Here is a 22,684-nt window from a genome sequence, read left to right as displayed (position 1 = left end):
CGTTGACTTCACAAATCTCTATAAAACTACACTCAGCGATAGTCGCAGCTTGTTGAGGTACAGAGGCCGGTGCGTGTGTTTTGGAGATCAGCGGTAAAGAACGTCACGGTCCGCTTGGCCCCGCCCCCTGGCGCAGCCGCAGCTCTGGCGCCGCCTGGTGGACGCAACACTGCGGTGCGCTGCAGCTGTCGCACGTAAACACGATTTAAGTCCGACTGTAAACTGTTCAGCGGTTAAACTGGAGCAACTTCCGTGAACTGTACCAGTCAAATGTAACTTCTGATTTAATGGAGGAGACCAGGGGAGGCGCTGCATGGTTGTCAGGGAAATTGGGAAATCTCTCTCTCTCTCTCTCTGTCTCTCTGTCTCTCTCTCTCTCTCTCTATCGTGGGCGTGTTCAATAAAACAGTTCTATCATTAGTGTTATTCAGTGGTGAGACATTGTTGAAACACCTAACTGCTCACAACAGCCCTTCAGTCTTTTACCAAGGTAAGAGCAAAATACACTTCCTTTTCTAGCCTTGACAATCTCACATAATACTTGCTCCTTTGAGTGAATTGTAAAGACGTTTGACAATGATAACAGACATTTACAGAAGACAACTACTTTAAGTTTTAGATGGATTGTTTTTCTTTTACGCGTTGTAAATAATACTCTTGTGTAAAATGTCCACAGTTTATTCTGGCGAACCGAGATTTTTAAACAAACACGTTTCCCTTCTAATGTGCAAACTAAACGAAACTGAAAGCGGGTTAATTTATTGTAAACTATCCTCCTATTGTGTTTGAGTTGCTTATTCACTGCAAAATCAGGAACAAACCTCCAAGGGAGGTAAGTCTCAGGAAATAAATGAAGACAGAGACAGACAAAATTTGCATTTTTGTTTTTGGCGTGTATGACTCAATTTCAGAAAATGAATTTAAAGAAAATGATTGAAACCTTCAGACAGAGATTCGCTTTCACAGTCACATATCTGATCATGCTTATTAAACTCTTAAATGTTTTGATCAATAGTTTATGCTGAATTTAATGCAAACATATTATTCCTGATGTTGAATGCAGAGGAGGGATTCCACATGCACACCTTTCACTTTCCTGTCAGTCATGACCTCTGTGTGTCCCCCTGTGTGCAGATGCAGAAGTGGGTTGTGATCTGTTGGGCTCTCCTGGCTCTGGTTGGTGCTAATGAGTGTCCAGATGGAGGGAGATGTGAAGACGGTCAAACCTGCTGCAATGACCCGGCCAGCGGCTATGAATGCTGCCCGTTTGATCAGGTAGACATGGTTGTACCACCTGCATGTTCTGCAATTACTGATGCCTCTTCAGATGATGTATAAATCCCAGTTTCTCCCTAAATATTCTCCTAAGTGGTTTAAAAGTTACAGAAACATCGCAGGGACACCCTGCACCTGCTTGTTCCAACACATCAGTGATTTTTACACTCTGAGACATAAGAGATAAGAAAAAGAGTGTATTTTTTTCAATTTATACAAAGTTTGTCTTAGTTTAAGATATATTTGACAAAATGCAGTAACTTCCCATTTAGTCAAACCTTTGTGAAGACCACAATCTGAGTTGTTGACATTTATAATGTAATATAACATTTTGATGCCATAGAAATGTGTAATTTCAAAGAAAACAGCGTGTTAAATGTGCAGTTAAAACAAACCAAACAATCAACTACACATCTAGCTAAAGCAACAGAGCCAAATCCGGTTGAAGCTAGCAAGAGACAGCTACAGTTAGCCTTGACTAAAGCTAAATGTACTTACTTTCCCCCCGCTTAACTGTTTCTTGTAATTGAAATATATCAGTTTTGGTGAACTAGCGTCTTGGTCATTTAGTTTGCTATCCCACATGAAAAAGCCAGCAGCTAAATCCAATAATATAATGAATAATGGAGAATTAAAACAGCTAGCTAAACTCATTCTAAAAAGGTAACTAGCCTAGCATAGCAGAGTAGCAGTAACTGCTATCTCAGCTTGGTTGCTTGCAATATGTTTTTACATACAAGTTTGTTTTTACATACAAGTTTGTCCAAAGCTCTATGTCAATATTTGGTATGTTTCTCTTTGTGCTCTATAGATCAACTTACTTCCTTATATTTTATTACTGCTCTCTGCTGTACGGCAGCACGTTTAACTTAACAGGATAAACCCCAGCAAAGTCATTGTGCTTCAACTTAAGTAGAATACTTTTTCCATCACAAAGTTAAATGTACATATGAGATAACCATTCTCTTGTAGTCTCGTATAAATAAAATGAATTAAGGCAGTACAGTGGTGCTATTCATGCTCAGTGGTGTTTTACTCCTTTATGGGCCAGATAAAAGCTCAGGCCTCATTTAGCCAGTGTGATAGCAGGTTTAAAACTTTGGTAGTCAAAGTGTTCCTACTACTGCTGTCCTCGTAGGCCGAGTGCTGTGCGGATCACATGCATTGCTGTCCCGGGGGAACAATCTGTGATACAGCCTCGTCCAGCTGTGTGAACACCACTGTGTCCCTCCCCTGGGTGGAAAGAGCTTCTGCTGACCAACCCAGACTCTCTAAAGTAAGAATAACAGACAGCTGCTGCTTCGTGATGAAATACTGAGTAAGACTTATTTAAGGTGAGTGCCTGCTGTAAGATTGTTCCCCTTTCCTGTCCTGTCCCTGCAGTCCTTCAGGATGATCAAGACGTACATGGGGGAGGAAGACGACAACATCTGTCCCGATCAGTCTCGATGCCCACCTGAGTTTTCCTGTCTGAAGGCCTTGACAAGGTTTGGCTGCTGTCCCCTAGCTCAGGTAATCAAACCTTGTCCAACACAGATATAACATGCAACCTGTACCAATGTATTATTTTCCAATAATGGTACAATTATCAGGAATAAAAGATAATAACAGGTAATAAATTTCTTTCCAAAGAATTGCTACAAAATAATTTAAGGGTCAAACTGGAGAAATGAAAAAGATAAATCAAGTAAAAGAAGAGAAATAACAAAAACAGGAAATAAAGACCAAAACCATGAAAGTCCTTTCATGGACCTTTGTTCCATTGACAAACGAAGCACTTTCACAACGAATGTTTTAAGTGATTTCTGCGGTTGTGGAGCATTTAATGTAGAAGCTGCAGTTCTGAACAGGAATCAGTCGAACTACTACCCCTATTTGAGTGATACAGTTAAGATTGAACCCTTGTTTCTTTATAGAAATATTGATTTATGAGGTGTAGAGTAAAGAATTATGGGATTTATTAAGTGAATTGTTCTGAGTGATTTCCTGGCCCCTGACAGGGAGTCCCCTGCTCGGATGGGAAACACTGCTGTCCTGAGGACCACCAGTGCAGTTCAGACAGCCGCTCCTGCATCAGAAAAGGTGAAACTCTTCTACTTTCAACCGGCTTGTTGTTGATCTAACTTATCAAAGACACATTTTTAAATATGATGTTATATTGTTATGTTGTTGCAGAGCTTGTGACTACAGTTCTGTGCAGCGACGGAGTGTCAGAGTGTCCAGATGAAACCACCTGCTGTGAAACCCCAGAAGGCAGATGGGCATGCTGTCCCCTGCCAAAGGTACAAAATGGCTGATCTGTTCATTATAGACACACACAAGGTGACAGCTTATTCCATAGCATAATTAAGATTGTGAATGAGGAAAAAGTCAAATGATAGATTTGCATGTCCTGCGTCGATGTCTGGTTATCGTGACTTTATGGTGTCCTATCGTGTGGTTCTAAGATGATACTCCATGTGTCTCTATTGTCTCCACAGGCTGTGTGCTGCGAGGATAAGACACACTGCTGTCCTGAAGGGAGCACATGTGATGTCGAGCACAACAAATGTATTTCCTCATCTACCAAAAAAGAGATGCCAATGTGGGCCAAACTCCCTGCCCGGATGAGAGCAGAGTGGGAGAACCAGAAAGGTCACATTTGTTTCTGTCTTTTTGAAAAGCCGCATCTTACTTCCTCATTCTGGTTAATCATTGAGTGTGTGTTCATGCAGGCAGATCTGTGTGTGTTTCCACTTTCAGAGGGTGAACAAGTTACTGCAAAGACAGTTGTTAATGGTGGCTTAGAAAAAGTCCCCGAAGCCACCCCAGTGAACACAGTTCCTCCCTCAGAGAAGGAAGTGTCCGTGTCATCTGTCACTAAGGCAGCTGCAGGTGAGTTGTTTCTCACAGACGTATCATAAGATGCAGATGTTTTGATCCAGTAGGTGCTGACAAGGTACTTATAGCAGAAGTTTTAATTAATAACATTAATGACGGCTGCATTCCATTTAATGTAGGCGTGTCAGTGAGTGCGTGACTTACTGGCTAAATGTTGATGTTACATATTTCCTGCTTTGACAAGACTGAATTTATGCTTTGGCAAAAGTCTATCAAGGCTCAAATAAAGTACGGCAGTATTCTTCCTGCATGCAGTAGGTGAGGTGGTCGTGGGTTACCATTACCAGTGGCTGTTTGGCATCAGCAATAGTATCAGTAATGGATCATATTTTGGTAATCTGATGCAAGAGGTTTAAAAAGTTTCTTTCAAAAGCATCAGTATGGCAGGTGTCAGTATGTTACAATGCTGGTCAGCTCAGTTTTAACATGTAATATCAAATTAAAGATGCCCTGTGGAGTTTTCTTGTAAACAAACATTACATTAAGTGTTTCTCACCAAAGCGCACTGCGCGTATCCTTGAGTGTGCTTCCTTCCCCGTAAAACTTTAAAACACTTTTTAACTCCTGCGTGGTTTACATCCATGTTTGCTTCCTAGCAGTCTTCTTCGTCCTTGCCTTTGTTGGTGCATTGCTACGTTTCTTTCTGCGTTAACGCCACCAACTGTCCATTAGCGGAATAATATGAAACCAAAGGCACCGCACATGCACAATATAAATTCTCCTCAGTATTGCCTAATGTGACTTGTGCTGTACTCTTTTTATTTTTTAGTGGGGTTACAATATTATACCTGGACTGCCCCAGTGACATGTTTTAATCGTTCAAAATGTTCAATTCTTCTGTGCTTTTTTTCTCAGCATGAGTGCAGATTTCAGATATGTAGGGAACGTTACTATTGGTATTTTCTTTCCAGGCAATGATGTCCCCTGTAATGAAACTGCAGCCTGTCAAGATGGCACCACATGCTGTAAAACCCAAGAGGGCGAGTGGGCTTGCTGTCCTCTACCAGAGGTATGATTTTGGCTGCCAGTCCTAACATTGATTTTAAAGGTGTTGCCAATGTATTAACGGTTTTTCGTCTTTCTCGTCATGTCATTCCCAGGCTGTTTGTTGTAAAGATTACATTCACTGCTGCCCAAAAGGTAAGACATGTAACCTGGCTGCACAGACCTGCGATGACGACACTTGCTCTGTGCCGTGGGTCGAGAAGGTGCCTACAATCCCCAGGCAGGGCGCACAGGTGGGGAATGTTACATGTGACTCCACCTCCAGTTGTCCTGATGGCACCACCTGCTGCAAGAAGACAACAGGAGACTGGGCCTGCTGTCCTCTACCTGAGGTAAACACACAGCAACATACACACTGGTGATTTAAAACCAGTTTTAAAGCTTAATGCTGAGTATATTTACATAAAAGTGGTTTAAGCCTTCTCATTTAACTCATGAGTTAAAGTCATGTAGTTTATTTGAACACGTTTATATTCATTGGAGCATTTTTAATTGAGCGTTTTCCGACTCTTCAGCACTGATTTTGACTGCTGTTACTTTGACAATTCTCTCTCCTCATGCAAATTCATACATCCAGCTGTCACTTATTGTTTGTGACTGAAAGTATTTTTGTCATTTCGTTGAAAAGGCGGTCTGTTGTGACGACCATGAACACTGCTGCCCTGCCGGCACCACCTGTGACCTGGCCACGCTCACCTGTCAGAGCGGCTCAGGCTCAATGCCCATGCAACACAAGATACCTGCATTTTCCACAGCGACACCCACTACAGCGGCAACTACAACCCAAAGTACAGTGGTAACAAACACACAGCAAACAGGGGAGGGGGGGAAGGAGCCTGTGGAGGACGTTTCTTTCTGTCTTAATGCCACCAACTGTCCATTAGCAGAATAATGTGAAACCAAAGGCAGCGCACGTGCACAATATAAACAAAATGGGCACCCAATCCAAACACTGCAAACATTGCTCCATAGCGCTACTAGTGGTCAATAATTGTACAGGGTACCTTTTAAATGTAACATTAAATTGTAATTGTAAAATTACCTCGGTTTAATCCGGCCTGGTCGGGCCCGACGGTCCTTTCTGTCACGGCGGAAGTCAAAAAATGAATCAGAGAAAACAAATGACAGTCAGAGATGTCAACGACAAGGACTGCAGCGTGCAGAGAATACAATTAGGAGACAAATTCTCCTCAGTATTGCCTAATGTGACTTGTGCTGTATTCTTTATCAAGGCACTATCACCACAGTTACATTATCAACATTTTGGTCACTTGGCATATATTAATGTACTTTTGTAGGTGCGATAGTGGGGTTACAATATTATACCTGGACTGCCCCAGTGACATGTTTTAATCGTTCAAAATGTTCAATTCCTCTGTGCTTTTTTTCTCAGCATGAGTGCAGATTTCAGATATGTAGGGAACGTTACTATTGGTATTTTCTTTCCAGGCAATGATGTCCCCTGTAATGAAACTGCAGCCTGTCAAGATGGCACCACATGCTGTAAAACCCAAGAGGGCGAGTGGGCTTGCTGTCCTCTACCAGAGGTATGATTTTGGCTGCCAGTCCTAACATTGATTTTAAAGGTGTTGCCAATGTATTAACGGTTTTTCGTCTTTCTCGTCATGTCATTCCCAGGCTGTTTGTTGTAAAGATTACATTCACTGCTGCCCAAAAGGTAAGACATGTAACCTGGCTGCACAGACCTGCGATGACGACACACGCTCTGTGCCGTGGGTCGAGAAGGTGCCTACAATCCCCAGGCAGGGCGCACAGGTGGGGAATGTTACATGTGACTCCACCTCCAGTTGTCCTGATGGCACCACCTGCTGCAAGAAGACAACAGGAGACTGGGCCTGCTGTCCTCTACCTGAGGTAAACACACAGCAACATACACACTGGTGATTTAAAACCAGTTTTAAAGCTTAATGCTGAGTATATTTACATAAAAGTGGTTTAAGCCTTCTCATTTAACTCATGAGTTAAAGTCATGTAGTTTATTTGAACACGTTTATATTCATTGGAGCATTTTTAATTGAGCGTTTTCCGACTCTTCAGCACTGATTTTGACTGCTGTTACTTTGACAATTCTCTCTCCTCATGCAAATTCATACATCCAGCTGTCACTTATTGTTTGTGACTGAAAGTATTTTTGTCATTTCGTTGAAAAGGCGGTCTGTTGTGACGACCATGAACACTGCTGCCCTGCCGGCACCACCTGTGACCTGGCCACGCTCACCTGTCAGAGCGGCTCAGGCTCAATGCCCATGCAACACAAGATACCTGCATTTTCCACAGCGACACCCACTACAGCGGCAACTACAACCCAAAGTACAGTGGTAACAAACACACAGCAAACAGGGGAGGGGGGGAAGGAGCCTGTGGAGGACGAGGTGAAGACGGATGAGGAGGAAAGTAAAGAAGTGGAGGGCAGGGTTCAATGTGACGCCCACACCAGCTGCCCTCAGGGCACCACCTGCTGCTTCATGGCCACGTCTCAGAAGTGGGGCTGTTGCCCGCTGCCAGAGGTGAGCACTGCTTCTTCACCTCTGACCTCCAGTAATACAGAGATTTAAAACTGCAATAACAAGGATTTTACCAGCATGTAGCATAGAATGCCCTTCATATATATGACTACATGATTATGGTAACACTAAACTTTAACTCCCCCTATTTAGCATTTGTAAGGAGGCTAACATTTAATAAACTCTATAATGTAGTTGAAAGAAGATTAAGGACATTTTAACTGTCAATTAATATATACTGCTTATAAAAGTTAAATAGGGAGGGTTAAAGTGTTACCGTGATAATTATTTAAATTAATCAAACAATTGTTTAGTCTATAAAAAGTCATAAAATAACAACAAATTTACAAACTCAGCTTGTACGATTTAATGAAAAGCAGCAAATCTGAGCATTGAAGAAGCTGGAGACTTTGAAATGTATGGTATTTTTGTTTCATAACTTACTTAAAGCGGCTATAATCAACATATTTACATGAACAGTGGATCAAATTACTGTGTGTAATGTGAAAGGGGTCGTACAATTAGAGACTAGCTGGCTGGTGAACATGGTGGAGCATTTAGCAGTTGAAAAGCCAGAGACCAAAAACAGAGCTAACAGAGAGTGAATATTGGACTTGCATTTATCAGTGGACAGAAACACGAACTCCAACTGAATGATCATGTTCTGTAACTGCTGGATTTGTCAATAAACATCTGTTTGCTAACACATTCAACATACTGTACCACCTGTAAAGGTGATGATGAAGCCATACTTGGGCTGGTACCCCTGTACATGCCAGAACTTCCCTGCCCCTACTCCAACTCTAGGCCTCTCAGATCCTCTGAACAACTGCTTTTAACTGTCCCACGATCGAGGCTAGTGGGTAAGGGAGATCGTGCCTTTGCTGTGGCAGCACTAAAACTGTGGAATAGCTTTCCTCTCACGATTAAATGTTCCGCCTCCATTGAGACTTTTAAGACAAAACTCAAAACTTTGGTTAACTCTGGTAGTTTTTAAAGTTGTAAGAGATCTACAGCACTCGTTTTCTCTATTCTAAGTTCATTCATTGAAAGGAGAACTGGAAAACAGGATCAATGATGTGAAAGCAGAACTTCCACTCTCACTTCTCCCCAGGCGGTGTGCTGCGCTGATGGGAACCACTGCTGCCCCACCCACTACAAATGCGATGAGCAAGGGACCTCGTGCATCAAAGGAGAAGTGGTGATTCCATGGTACACCAAGCTTCCAGCCACCCTCAGCATGCAGGCTGCTCCCACCTCTGTGGAGTGCGACGGTCTGAATCAGTGTCCCGAACACACCACCTGCTGCAAGCTGTTAACGGGCGAGTGGGGCTGCTGCCCGCTGCAAAATGTGAGAGCTGTGTGTGTGTGTGTGTGTGTGTGTGTGTGTGTGTGTGTGTGTGGAGAGATTATTGTGACACGTACAACTACTTTGACATGAAAATATAAGCTGCACTATCAGTGTATGTAAAAGAAGGGATGTCATTGTCACTAACCTCATGCATGCTGTGTCTGTAGGCTGTGTGCTGCCCAGATAAGGAGCACTGCTGCCCGCAGGGTTACACCTGTAACGTTGCCTCTAACGCCTGTCAGAAGGTCATCCAGCTGCAGCTGGACTCCGTCCCACTGACACCGGTGTATCTACCTGAATATCAACACCAGCTCAGTCCCCTAAAGCTCAGAGATGTCCAGTGTGATGACCAGTCCAGATGCCAAGATGGACAGACCTGCTGCAAGATATCTGCTACTTCCTGGGGCTGCTGTCCTTTTCCTAATGTATGATATACAGTAATATCTTCAACCTTTTGAAAGAATAGTTCAACATTTTGCAGAGAGTTAGATGAGAAGATTGATACCACTCTCACATCTGTACAATAAATATGAAGCTACTGCGGGCAGCTGGTTAGCTTAGCTTAGCATAAAGAAAACGGGGAAACAGCTAGCCTGGCTTTGTCTTAAGGTAATGAAATCCACCGACCAGCACCTCTAAAGCTCACTAATTAACAAGTGAATGTCAAGCTTTTTCTTTTCCCATCAGGCAGAGTCAATGGCTGTCATGTCATCGATCTTTAATTATTGGTTTGTGTCACAAAATAATTCAAAACGGTTTCTCATACTTTGCTAAATTATCCTAGAAAATATAAACCTTTATTGTGACCTTATTGAAGCTGTTAAGTCTGTGGTGGAACGTAACCACATACAAATGGAGGTGTCTGCATACAAAACATGAGAGGAGCTTATACAGTATGATGTAATAGAGTGTGTTTATACTGTAGTATTGCTGCTTTAACTAAAGCACCTGGTTGTTTCTTCCACCACCAGCTGACAGTGTTTCACCTTCCTTCCTTTGTGCTCTAACACAGGCGGTGTGCTGCAGCGACATGATGCACTGCTGTGAAAGCGGCTACACCTGCACTGAAGGTGGGGATTGCATCCAGAACACCAGGCTCCACTGGTTCAACTGGCACGTGTTCGTCGCCAACAGAAAGAGAGCTCTGGTAGTGTGACAACATCTGTGCTGTCATTTGTTTCTGCATGCAACGCACCAATGGAAAATAATGTAAAGGGATGATGATTGTTAAATGCTTTGTTTGTAGAGGACAGTGAAAGGTGAAGGCGACACGGTGAAATTGAATTGCACTTGGGGCTAAGATGTACTGTGATCTCAGAGTTGCAACAACTACATGCAACAAGTTCAGTTTTTACGTTTATAGGTCTTGAAACTCTACTCGCCTGAAACACTCCATAGCAATATGATTTAATACAGTCAGTTATCTGTTTCTGTATGTTCTGCTTCAGCTGCCTTTTGTTGCAAATCAGTAATTCAACATTCAACCTAATACACAAATATGAATCTGTTTTCTCGTCAGCACTTGGTTTATCCGAGTGTTGAGGTATCTGTGTGGCATAATCTGTAATGACTTATTCATCAAATGTGTTTTAATTTTGTGCATCTTGTCATCACTTAATTTCACACACAGCACGAGGCGGACATGGAGAAATACACGCTTGGTGCTGCTTAATTTCTTGAGGATTTATCCACAAAACTAATAAACAAGATGTTACAACATTACAACTTGTCAAATCATTCTTGTGGGAGTCCTATAGTGAGGCATCTGTTTCTATCAAGAGAATTAACCGCCATGGAGTGTATGTCATCACACTATAAATAAATAAAATTCATCCGTTTGTGAATCTCATGCAAATGTTTATGGTTGTGTGGCAACAAAAGTAGAAACGTGTAAATAAAAGAGAGCACTTAAAATGTAAGTCAATGATAGCAGCCTGTTTTTCCATATTCTTACTTCCGGGATGGAATTCCACTTTTTAGGCTGACGTCATACTGTTTGATCCTTTTTGACGTCAGGTTTTTTTTTTTAGTGACTTCTGATTATTATTTGGGTTTATCGGGCCTCCCCTTAGTGAGCAGTGTGAAGCTCTGTGGAAGTAGAAATCCAAGCTTCCGGTTAAACTATTCAAAATAAAAGTCTAAAATAGGGCAAACGTGTTTCTTTTAAGTCATCAGAATCTGTTTTATCAGCCAAGTATGGGTACACATAGTAATGATAATCTCAGTGTGCTTACTCACAGTACCAAGAACAATTCACAGGAAAATAGAAATAGACATACAGCTAAAAGCAAGGACAACAAAGCTGAACAAAGATACATAAAAATAAACTATTATGTGCAAACAAGTAGGTGAAAAAAACAGGTGTGTATATAAATATATATAAAAAGTAACCATTTAATACAATTTTTTAAAATATCCATCCCGTAAATACACCAGAAATTAAACAAGAAATTAAATAAAATAGAGAGATCACATTAAAAATCTATACATTACAATACTTTAAACTATACAAATGAATTGTAAAAATATTTGTGCATATGAAACCTAGATACAGAGATGCAGTAGTGAAACTCCGGCCGCCATGATGTGCTTACAATACATAATATAAATAAAGGTAGTATGGGTATAAGGATGAATAATAATACAATATACCTAAGAATGTATTTGATTGTGTTGTTTAATCAGATTCTGATTCTAAACAACACAATCAAATACATTCTTACGTATATTGTATTATTGTATTGTATATTTATAATATATATGTAGCAATTTCACACATTCTACAACAAATAATGTATTATGAATATATGTAGCTGAAAACTTAACTAACTCATTTAGTGACAAAAACATTTCCCTAAAATAATATAGTTATTTATATTGTTATACAAAATTTCTGATGTCTTCACTATAATTTCAATGCAAATCTAAAATTGTGGGGGGCATAAATATATGATTTATTTATTTATTTTTCACAATGAATGTACAGTACCTTACCCAGTGGTGAAACGTAGTATTATCATTTTGCGATTTATAGTTATAGATATGTACTTTTCACATTTAACATTTAACGTTTTTAATGCAGGGATTTTACTTGTAATTGAGTATTTTGTGGCATTTTTGTGGCTATTGTAGTAGTAGTGCTTCTTTTATTTAAGTAACGGACCTGATTTAAATCGAGATTTAAACATTTTAAGGGATGCTTTTATTATGAAGACAAACGTGCTACACTTCCGGTATCTTTCTAGTGGCCTCCAGGTGTCTTGACGTGTCTCCGCTTTGACGTATGAATCATCCTTCCCAAGATGGCGATACACCTGTTTCTCCGGTGGTGAGCCTTGTTGTTGTCTGCGCAACAGACGGAAACAAAGCATCTGGAGCAGAGAGTTAATAACCTGGCGACGTAGTTAAACATCTGGAGTAAACTCCGTCGTCCAAAATGTCCACAGAGGAGCTGTCAGCCTCCGACAGCGAGGCTGTTTTCGCCGGCGCAGGGGAGCGATGGGCACCGGTGGGCGCTGTGGCCAGTCCCGAGGATGAGAGCGAGAGCGGGAGCGGGTGCGCTGGCCAGCCGACGCAGAGAGGCTCGTCCTCGGCCACCGATGAGGAAATGGCCGTCAGGCTGGAGAAGCTGGAAGAGGAGCAGGACTTGTTGAACTCCTCTCTCCTCGCCCTCACCTCACACTTTGCTCAGGTTCAGTTCCGACTGAAGCAGATAGTTCACGCCCAGAGCGAGGAGAAGGAGAGGATGCTGGCCGAGCTGGAGGAGTTCGCCTTCAGGGGCTGCCCGCATGTGGTGGGCTGCAGAGCTCAGGATGCCAAACAGCTGGAGAACTCGGTGAGGTTTCTGGTCTTGATTTGACCGTGAAATATAACCACCATGATCCTACACACTCTGAGTGCAGTCTTTCATTTACTTATTCCTATTTCAATGATCCCTGTTACGTGTTTCCAGTGTCAGACTGCAGCATTGGAGCTGAAATAAGTTGTTGATTAATCGATCAGTCAATGGACAGAAAAATAAACTGTAACTATTCTGATAATTGAGGCAGAAGTGCAGAACAGTCCCTGCTGCCAGCCTCTTAACTGAGAGGATGTGGTGCTTTTCTGTGTCTTTGTGATAGTTAATTGGACAAAACAGGCAATTTGCAAACATCACCTAGAGATTTTGACATTTATAAACCAGTAATAATCAATAACTTGAGAAAATAATAAGATAAATTATTTTAAATGTAAATATTATTTAGATAAATGGAAATGAAAGTATTTGCAGGACTAGTCAGCATTCATTCAGTCGTGTAGATCCTCACAGAGATATTTAACACTCAGACATGGACACTCTGTACTCACTGAAATATTCAGATATAAATGCATAGATATAAATCAAGACACACACACACACAGTGAGTCTATGTGGTGTTGAACCGTCACCTCAGTGGCTGTGAGGTTTCTTATTGAAGCTGATTAAAGTGTGCTTGTTGCGTCACACTCCAGGCTGCTGCGCCCACCTCTGTTTTGTTCCCCGAGATTTCTTATCTCGGCTGGAAAACGTTGCTTTCCGCCGCACGTGTGTGACTCTCGGCTCTACAGGGTGAATGTAGATGCCTCCAGCAGATCACTATCTGTTTAATAAAGGCTTCTGTGTACACAACGGTGTTGAAGCCACCTGCTTTGTTCCTGCCATTGTTTACTCCCTGCCTCTTTACATTTAATCTTAACTGAAGCAAATCCTCGGCCTCACATAATAATTGTTTGCCGTTGTTGCTCATATATATATTTATATACTTCACCCTGAAGGTCTTTTTTTAATGTTATTTCTCCCTCATCACATGCTTTACTTACAGAGGGATCTGGTGAGTATGATACCTCGTGTCTCTTTTGTGTAAATGTTGTGACACAAGTAATAAAAGGTGCATCTGACTGTTTGATAAACTGCTGACAGTAATCCCACCCGTGCTCTCAGTGATCCTCATTGTGTATCAAACTTTAATACATATTTACTGCAAAAAGCTGTTAAAGCGAACTGAATTACAATCTTTATTGATATTGGTATCAGTAGCAGAAAGATCTTGTACACGCTGTTCTCTGTCTGTGGAAATTAAAATCATTGTGTGTGTTTTGTCTGTCAGAGTGAGAGGGAGAAGAGGGAGCGCCTGGAGGCTCAGAGGGAAAAACAGAAGGATCTCATTTTCCAACTGAAGACACAGCTGGATGATCTGGAGCGCTTCGCCTATCAGGAGGGCAGCTACGACTCGCTGCCGCAGTCTGTCGTCATGGAGAGACAGAAGGTGGGACTGTGGAAATACTCGCCGCTGACACAGTTTTTAATCCTGTCACATGTTGATGTGACGTATCGGCTTCAGGCTGCCTGACCAGCCGTCAATCCTCGTACTTATGAATTGCTTGTTATTTTACAGAAAGTGATAGTTACAACACCCCAAAGTGACTCAACAGATATAATCTACAAGCTTGTGTTAAATCCACCTGCCTGTCTGTTAAGTTGAGCACATAATGTGTTGTTTACCTGTTACAGATCAGGTGTAACAAGTCAAACCTCTTAAAATGCTTCAGGCTTTAGTGTAATTATACAGTTGTGTTTCTCAGATAGATAATGTGTTTGGAAAGCTTGTCCAAACACATGTGACCCATTCAAAATCTGCTTCTGTAACGTTTCTATTATTTCTCCTCATGCTGTCGGCTCTGTGAGGCTGCACTCGGGCACAGCTGTGCTTTGAGCTTAGTGCTAACATCAGTTATTAGTTTGGCGTGTTAGCATGCTACGATATGCTAATTAGCACCAAGCACAAAGTACAGCTGAGGCTGATGGGAATGTCATTAGTTTTGCTTTGACTTCCCGAATAAGAAGCTAGCTTAACCATCAACCTGTCTTACATTTCAGGTCATCATTGACGAGTTGATCAAAAAGCTGGATGTGAACCTGAACGAGGACATCGGGAACTTGACGCCCGAGGAGCTGAGACAGAGAGTGGATGCTGCCATTGCTCAGATAGTGAACCCAGCCAGGGTCAAAGAGCAGCTGGTGGATCAGCTCAAAACCCAGATCAGAGACCTGGAGATGTTCATCAACTTCATCCAGGGTACACAGTCTCATAACTGTCATTGCAGTGGCTGCTCGTTTGTTTTCATTTCACAATTTCATCATTTTGTTTTATTGGTTTAATGAAACTTTGCTTTTCCTTCCAAAAGATGAGGTGGGGAACCCTCTCTTATCAGATGGTGCACACAGCCAGCAGCCACAAGCAGCAGGGACCAACAACAGAACTCCAGGAGTGAAGAAGAAAGGTCAGTCAGTTCAAACTGCCACTAACATTTAATGTGTGTAGTAATAAAACCAGCAGATGCCGGACTGAATGCCTTTTGAGAGCTCAGAAATGTCAATCATTCCATCCATTGTTGAGCCACATGTCAGGGTAAAGATACTTTGACAATCTCTCTGTAAGACTGAATGCTCTGTGAATGAATCATTCATCTTGTATGTTGTGGTGACTCACATGTTTTAATGGCCTTCCTGCACAACCAGAACCTGACCAACATTTCTGACGTGCCAGAAATCCCACCGATTGTCTGAGAGCCAGATTGTTGATCATTCAAACAACAGCCCATCTGACAGAAATTTGTCTCAATCCTAAACTTCAGGGGTGACTAATTTGGGGTTAAGATCTGGATTAATCCTGAGTGTTTAACTAATGACCCAAATGTTTGCTTTTAAAGATGTATTAACAAGTATGCTCTCTATAAAAGGCAAGTTTACTGGAGGTGGTGTTCAAAACCACCTGTGTTGCTGTCCAATATAAATATATTCTTCTGGTTCTCCACCTCTCACTGCAGTGGACCCAGAGCAGGCCCAGAAGATGCGAGAGACCGGCCTGCAGCTGATCCAGAAGGCCCTCGCCGTGCTGCAGATCTTCGCTGTGAGCCAGTTCGGCTGCGCCCCTGGCCACGTTCCCCAGAGCATGTGGCCCCAGGAGCCTACAGGGCAGGACTACGGGCCCCTACTGCAGCGGTTGGAGGCAACCGTTGAGAAGGTGCGAGTGCTGGGCTCTTGCAGACAGCCCTCCTTCGAACATGTCGTCAACTACACCAGCAACACGGCGCTGGGACCTCGAGACGAGCTGACGACGTCTGTGAGGAAGGAGCTCTCGATTGCTCTGAAAGACTTGTTGGCTCATGGCCTCTTCTCACCCTCCCAGACCATGAGCCTGGTGCTGGCCCCCATCTCCTGCCTGCTGCCTTACAGACCGGCCCCACAGACCATTCACCCATGGGAACTCTTTGTTAAATATTACAACTCCAAAAACGGGAAGGCCTTTGTGGAGTCACCTGCCCGCCAGCTTTCGCAGTCCTTCAGCCTGCCTGTAGGGGGCGGCCCGGTGACCGTCACCCCCAAACAGTCTCTGCTGTGGGCCATTCACACCGTGCTGAAGGAGCACGGACGCTACAAACGAGGACCAGACACAGAGTTCAAAGCGCTGGTGTGCATGGCTCTGAACGAGCAGCGGCTGGTGTCGTGGCTCAACCTGCTGTGTAAGTCTGGGACTCTGATACACCCCCACTACCAGTCCTGGAGCTACATGGCCCAGACCGGCTTCGAAGGAGCCCTGCGAATTCTGGGCCGCATCAGCCACCTCAAATTCAACCTCCCAGTGGACCTGGCTGTTCGGCAGCTGAAGAACATTAAGGATGCTTTCTGAGGACCGACCAAGGAGGCAGCAAATCCATGAAGAGTAAAGAAACACCAGAAACCAAGTATTTTATCAGCTACGCTCTTACCTAGACTTCAGGACCAAAAGCATGACTTTGTGCTTCAAGTATGTAACCTTTTAAAGGTTATCTAAGTAGCCACCCATGTAAAGTAAAGTGCAAGTGTGTAATGTCTACAGTACATGCATGGATGATTGTGTTGTGTGAGCTTAAGCCATAAGCAACCATTATCTGCATATCCCACTATGTTAAAGATGCCAAAATGTCAAGATGACAATGCTACTTGTACTATAAACATGCCTTAGAATGGAGATTGAGATTACCTCATCTTTAGTGAAGCCTTCCTGACCTTTGCGACCTGTGCTCATCATACAGCATCATTCCCCCGTGTACATGATAGTGCCCTAACCTATGCAGCAAAGAGAGAGCTTGGATCTGTACAGTAGTCAGTACTGTAATGCGGTTGCCACTTTGACAATCCAGGAAGAAAAATAATGAGCAGCAACACTTCTGACTACTGTGACTTCTACACAGTAACCAGGAGCTTGTGATGTGTTGGGCCCCTGAACTGCTCCACTGTTCACATTGAGAAGTACAGCGACTTCTGTTAGGGAGTTTTAATTTAGGGGGTAAATCATGTGTAGCACATTGGTTGATCCGAAAGTGAAACGGCAGCACTCAGGTCAGCTTGAAATGAAAAATGTCTTACAGTTTCCATCATGATGCAAACGTGATGTAAAGTGTTGTGAGACGTTATGCAGCTCTCAACTCCATTTTAAACCTCTGAAGCTGTTATCTCCTGGTGTGTGAACAACAGTTAGACCCTGTATGAACTGCTGCTTTTCTCATATTCCAGGTTCAGTTAGAATTAAATGACAGTGATATTGTATGATAGGGATTTATTTAATGATGTAATAGCTGTAGTAGCTAAGTTTGGTTTTATTTCCTGTTTTTCTTTCCAGAGAAATTAGTTTTTATGTTCCTGAGACAGCTGAGTTGCACGCATTATATCCTTAAATACTGAATGTAAAAACCATAGATGCTATTAAACTAAAGTTAGTTTATATCTGCGGTATGTTTCCCTCCTGTTTATGGGATTGACACTTCTGTGTTCCTGGGCCCAAACCTCTGAGAGTTATCGTGCTGATAAAAGATCACTGCGTTTGTATTCCCTGAGATAAAAACCTGATTCCATAACGGTGCACTTTGTGACTTGAGTGCGCCTTTATTTTATGTTTCTGTGTAAATGTAAACTTTGTGTCCTGTTTGGGCGATGTGTAGTCAATTTAATCCGATATTATTTCCCATTTTTGTTGTTGTGATTTATGGAAAGAGACATTTATTTATTGGATAGCATGTTTTAGCTCAACTCTGAAGTAGGTAGAACATATCAGAACACTTTGTTGAACACTAGTTGTTCAGTCTGGGAACAATAGACACACTGAATCATTTAAATTGTGCTATTTATGTTATTTTTATTTAATCGCTTAAATCACAAATAATATATTGAGAGATATGAATTGTGTTTATTTTTTGGTTTTATCATGTTTAGTGCATACCTACAGCTGTAAACGAATTAAACATAGTAAATGAACCGCTCTGCTGCTTATGAGTCTTTATCCTTTCAGTTTTAAAAAGTCAAGAAACAATTCTGTGTTGTTTTAATGGGAAACCATTTTTTCCAAACTTTACTTTAAAACATTTTACGCAGAACGAGGATGACAGAACATCCTGAATAAGACATCCGTTACATTCATTAAATACAAAATACTTAAAAACTATGCTTAAATATACAAACGTTCCATTATGTATTTGTTTTAGGGACTTTATCTTCTATAATCTTCAATAACTTATATAAAAATATATAAGTTTTTGGGATATTTACTATGTAAGATTTTGTGATGCATTTAATTTGTCTGGAATAACAAACATAAAAGTAGTTTTCTGCAAATTCTCCACATTTTTAATTCCATGTTTATTGCTTTTCTTAGGAGGTATTGGGAGATAAGAATTGTGTTTATTTAATCATTAACTATTTATTTGCTTAAGAACTGTGGTGGATTTTTCCCTTCTTCTCTGATGCAGATTATTACAGCTATTTAAAATCCCTTTAAAATCGTAATAAAATGAGGGAGGTACCACTACCATCATTACGAGGAACAGCGAAGACTTAGACGGAGACTGAGTGTTTGTTCAGTTCACACACACTTATTTGCGCCAAAAAAGTAAAAAGTAAGTAGAAGTAAATTATTACAGAATAAACATATACTGTAAAGCATCTGTATTAATAATATGTGAGATGTCTGATTTATGAGTCGTTTTAATATTTAAAATGATTTTATAAACTCGCTCCTCTTTACCAACACTAAATCACACCCGGAAGTGACGTACGTCTGTCGGTAGGGTCAAAGTTGACAAAAACCTTCCGTACTTCCTTTCCTGTTAGCGGTGGCCGTAGAACAGCATCAGTGAGTGAATTTCCCTTGAAACAATCTTAAACCATCGCTCCAAATCTGGTCATTTTTACAGTTTTTATCACATCACACATACGACAATCACTCATTTAGCTAAGATGTGTCTGTTATTTTCGTGTATTTTTAATTGACAAAGGCAGAAAACGAGCAGTTACAGCAGCGGTTCGTCTCTGAAGTGCTCATTTCAACATGGCAGCTTCCTTGATGTAGGAGCACAGTCTCCACCTAAACCGTCTGTTAAAGGGGCTAAGTTGTATATGTCCAGACTGCGCAGTGTGCCATTTGATGTAGTTTAGTTATTAACCAGCGCTAACAGTGTCTTTGACTTGTCTAAGAGCGAAATAAATGTTTCAAGCTGACCGTTACCTGGAAGCAGTGTCCTAGCTGGCGGCTAATGCTAACATAGCCAGATAGTCCGCCAGCTACAACTAACTGAACCTAAAGTCTCCCCACGTTTCGGTGTTAGACTTGGCCAGTTTCACATCAGCAGTGTTGCATGTGAAGTCTTGAATCTGCTGTGGCGATAAAGTGGTTGACCGTGTTTTCTTTGTGGCAGAAATGGGCAAGTTCATGAAGCCTGGGAAGGTGGTGATGGTCCTAGCTGGACGCTACGCCGGGCGCAAAGCTGTTATCGTCAAGGTAAAACATGGCTCTGGGTGGATGTTGTCTGCTGCTTAATGAGCCAAATGAATGAATTATCTACAAAACGCATTTCCCTGAATATGTACACCAGGTCATTTACTGTCTGGGCTCCCGTGTTTATCAATAAAGGAGTTACTGTAGTCAATGGTCAGTAACTCTTAACCTAATTCAAATCTCTACTAAGTATGTAAAATTGCAGGAATGTTGTCAAAGCTGCAGAGCTGATGTGTCACTGTGGATGGTCCGTGTCTGCCTGATATCAGTCACTAATTCACGTGTCTTTGCAGAACATTGATGATGGCACAACCGACCGTCCTTACAGCCACGCTCTGGTCGCAGGCATCGACCGCTATCCCCGTAAGGTGACCACAACCATGGGCAAGAAGAAGATCGCCAAGAGGTCCAAGATCAAGGCCTTCGTCAAGGTGTTCAACTATAACCACCTCATGCCCACCAGGTCAGTGTCCGGTGTCTATACTTATTATATAGTTTTACTTGAATTTAAAGTGCTGGGAGTGTTTGATATTCTACGTATGTGTGGTGGCATAATTTAAGTAAATGATACAAAGTAGATCAAGCAAAATGTCTTGCGAAATAGTTGTATAGTTGAAGCACTTCAAGATGCACATGAAACACTGGTGAAATCATCAGTGTTAAAGATGAGCAACTGTTAGAGTATGTTTGATTAAAAAGTTAAAGGTACAAGCCTGTGGACAGAAGTCAACTGCAACTCCAACAATGCATTTAAAACATTAATTGCTTTCATGTTTTCTGTGATTTTTGTCTAAATTCTGCAGCTGTGTATCAATGTTTTGTTCCCAACTGCATCGACAAAGCATTCAGAATTTGCTGCAGCACTGATTCATGCTTCTGACGGGCTGCTTCTCAATAACAGGGTAGTGTCACATTTAGAGCTAACTGTTATATTAAACTGGGAAGAAACCTCTTGTCAGATACTAAAACTGATGGTATAATAAACCTAGACATCATTGAATTAACCAGGAGACACCTTTGTGTTTCTATGTTCAGGGTAATTGAGGATATTGTAAACAGAACTTAAAATGAAAAAAAGACTTAATGCAACACTACTGACCAAGTTTTTAACCATAAGTTAAAATGTTGTAGCCCTGATGCAGGAAATTGAGATGTGATTTGAGGTAAATTGGATGATCTATTTGTAAGGAAATGTAAATCTGAATTTACTTAAATTGGAACATTGAACATGACAAATTAAACACTTTGTAGAACAGTGAGATAAAGTTAAAAAGCTATTGACTTAATATGTATGTTGTGGCTAAAATGTTGCGGTTTATCAGCCGTATGAGGCTGCTTAACTTCAAATACCTGTTGAATTCCTGTGTGTACAAGATGTGGACTGAAGCACAAACAGATTAGATGAGCAGGTTTATGATCCGATTACCAGTTTGTCATTGGGACACTCTGTAAATCTGAGCAGTGAGACAGTAATGCTCATCTTCTTTAGGTGCCATCCAGCTGCTGTTGTTTGAGACACTTTGCGTTTCTAGTGTGAAACTGCTGGGTTGCATCAACAAGCTTCCAGTTGTAAATGAGGACTTGGACAGATGTAAAGCAGGCTAAAGAAAGCCATTCTGCTCAGTATTCCTTGGATGAGTGGAGGGTTTAAGCACCTTTTCATCGTTGCCCTCCTTTTTCTTCAGATACTCTGTGGATATTCCTCTGGACAAAACTGTTGTCAACAAGGACGTCTTCAGGGATCCTGCTCTCAAGCGCAAAGCCAGGCGGGAGGCCAAGGTCAAGTTTGAGGAGAGGTGAGTCCATGTAGTTTTTATTTATTTATTTAACATCACTTGAAAGGCTTCAGAGGACAACTGAAATGATCAGTTCTCAAAGTTCAGTGTGCATCGGGTTCTGATTGGACCTTCTTACAAATAATGGCAGAACTGTGTCACTTAACTACTAGTTCATGTTGATCGGTACAAACCAACCAGAAGTGTTGCCTTCAGCCTGCTGGTGACGTGACACGCCTTACATCCTGCCGCTCATAGAATCGCGTCTTTTGTGAATGCATCATTTGTTTGTTGTTGGAATACTCTTCCTGATAGCATCCATTAATAATTAGACCAAAAAAGCCTTCCGATCGATATAGATTGTGAGATACTAGTTTAGATTAGTTGCCCAGACGTGAGGCAGTTAATCTTGGTCACACATCTCAGTTCTGTAATATGTTGTCAGAATAAATGTTTGTTTGTTCTGTTTCCAGGTACAAGACGGGCAAGAACAAGTGGTTCTTCCAGAAGCTCAGATTCTAACTTCGCTCGGTTTCACAAATAAATGTTTAAAAAATGGAGTTTGACTGTTGAGTCTTTATTGACATGTTTTATGTTTTGAATTGTATCAGAGGAAAACGTGGCGTGTGAATAAAAAACAGATTTAATGTAGTGATGCCATCAATTTTATCTTTGTCGGATATCTTAGCATGAAAGTGTTATCAAATCACACCTGACTGGGTGGGATTTCAACCTTTCACACAATGTATCCACATGAAATTGATTAGTATTGTAATGGCACCAATAGATTTTCACCCAGGCAAACATTCACACACATAATCCATATTTTCTCACTAAACAAGCTGTCGATCAAATAATTACATGGTGACATTCAGTAGGCCTACTTCATGCTTTGTAATCAAGGTTTTTTTTATCCACAATAGAATAAAAACTGGCAGTACACCAGTGCTATATGTTGAGTAATAAGCAATAATAATTAAGCAAGTTAACCGTTTAATTCTGTAAACGGCTTGAATGTGTTTTTCAGTATTATGTCTGTGGTGA

General features: G+C 41.5%; 3 protein-coding genes across 3 annotated transcripts; all 3 read left to right on the top strand.

Annotated features, from left to right (window-relative positions):
• The first annotated feature begins 411 nt into the window (after positions 1-411).
• On the top strand, positions 412-10,761 carry grna (granulin a). The gene is made up of 18 exons (XM_070922817.1): positions 412-490; positions 1,135-1,275; positions 2,414-2,551; positions 2,659-2,787; positions 3,276-3,357; positions 3,451-3,557; positions 3,756-3,909; positions 4,018-4,149; positions 5,067-5,164; positions 5,256-5,492; positions 5,789-5,948; positions 6,610-6,707; positions 6,799-7,035; positions 7,332-7,688; positions 8,800-9,036; positions 9,204-9,461; positions 10,049-10,183; positions 10,667-10,761. Exons 2-18 carry the CDS (start codon positions 1,135-1,137, stop codon positions 10,706-10,708), a joined length of 2,742 nt encoding a protein of 913 aa, XP_070778918.1. The 5' UTR covers positions 412-490; the 3' UTR covers positions 10,709-10,761.
• A 1,711-nt stretch (positions 10,762-12,472) lies between these two features.
• rundc1 (RUN domain containing 1) lies at positions 12,473-16,890 on the top strand. The gene is made up of 6 exons (XM_070923807.1): positions 12,473-12,871; positions 13,878-13,886; positions 14,163-14,321; positions 14,933-15,131; positions 15,241-15,336; positions 15,883-16,890. Exons 1-6 carry the CDS (start codon positions 12,473-12,475, stop codon positions 16,743-16,745), a joined length of 1,725 nt encoding a protein of 574 aa, XP_070779908.1. The 3' UTR covers positions 16,746-16,890.
• Positions 16,891-19,177: 2,287 nt separating this feature from the next.
• On the top strand, positions 19,178-22,200 carry rpl27 (ribosomal protein L27). Its single transcript, XM_070922770.1, has 5 exons — positions 19,178-19,223; positions 19,786-19,868; positions 20,159-20,328; positions 21,551-21,661; positions 22,114-22,200. The coding sequence occupies exons 2-5, from the start codon at positions 19,788-19,790 to the stop codon at positions 22,160-22,162; spliced, it is 411 nt and encodes a 136-aa protein (XP_070778871.1). The 5' UTR covers positions 19,178-19,223; positions 19,786-19,787; the 3' UTR covers positions 22,163-22,200.
• The last annotated feature ends 484 nt before the right edge of the window (positions 22,201-22,684 follow it).

This window comes from Enoplosus armatus, chromosome 17 (assembly GCF_043641665.1).
Source record: "Enoplosus armatus isolate fEnoArm2 chromosome 17, fEnoArm2.hap1, whole genome shotgun sequence".
NCBI lineage: Eukaryota > Metazoa > Chordata > Actinopteri > Centrarchiformes > Enoplosidae > Enoplosus > Enoplosus armatus.
Note: the sequence above shows the minus strand (reverse complement) of the source record. Positions and strands in the feature narration are given on the sequence as shown.

Coding starts and splice junctions, on each gene's coding strand:
- rundc1 (XM_070923807.1), top strand. CDS start 12,473: ATGTCCACAGAGGAGCTGTCAGCCTCCGACAGCGAGGCTGTTTTCGCC. Junction 15,132..15,240: donor GTTCATCAACTTCATCCAGG/GTACACAGTCTC, acceptor TCCTTCCAAAAG/ATGAGGTGGGGAACCCTCTC. Junction 15,337..15,882: donor TCCAGGAGTGAAGAAGAAAG/GTCAGTCAGTTC, acceptor CTCTCACTGCAG/TGGACCCAGAGCAGGCCCAG.
- grna (XM_070922817.1), top strand. CDS start 1,135: ATGCAGAAGTGGGTTGTGATCTGTTGGGCTCTCCTGGCTCTGGTTGGT. Junction 3,910..4,017: donor AGAGTGGGAGAACCAGAAAG/GTCACATTTGTT, acceptor TTCCACTTTCAG/AGGGTGAACAAGTTACTGCA. Junction 7,689..8,799: donor GCTGTTGCCCGCTGCCAGAG/GTGAGCACTGCT, acceptor ACTTCTCCCCAG/GCGGTGTGCTGCGCTGATGG.
- rpl27 (XM_070922770.1), top strand. CDS start 19,788: ATGGGCAAGTTCATGAAGCCTGGGAAGGTGGTGATGGTCCTAGCTGGA. Junction 19,869..20,158: donor GCAAAGCTGTTATCGTCAAG/GTAAAACATGGC, acceptor GTGTCTTTGCAG/AACATTGATGATGGCACAAC. Junction 20,329..21,550: donor AACCACCTCATGCCCACCAG/GTCAGTGTCCGG, acceptor CTTTTTCTTCAG/ATACTCTGTGGATATTCCTC.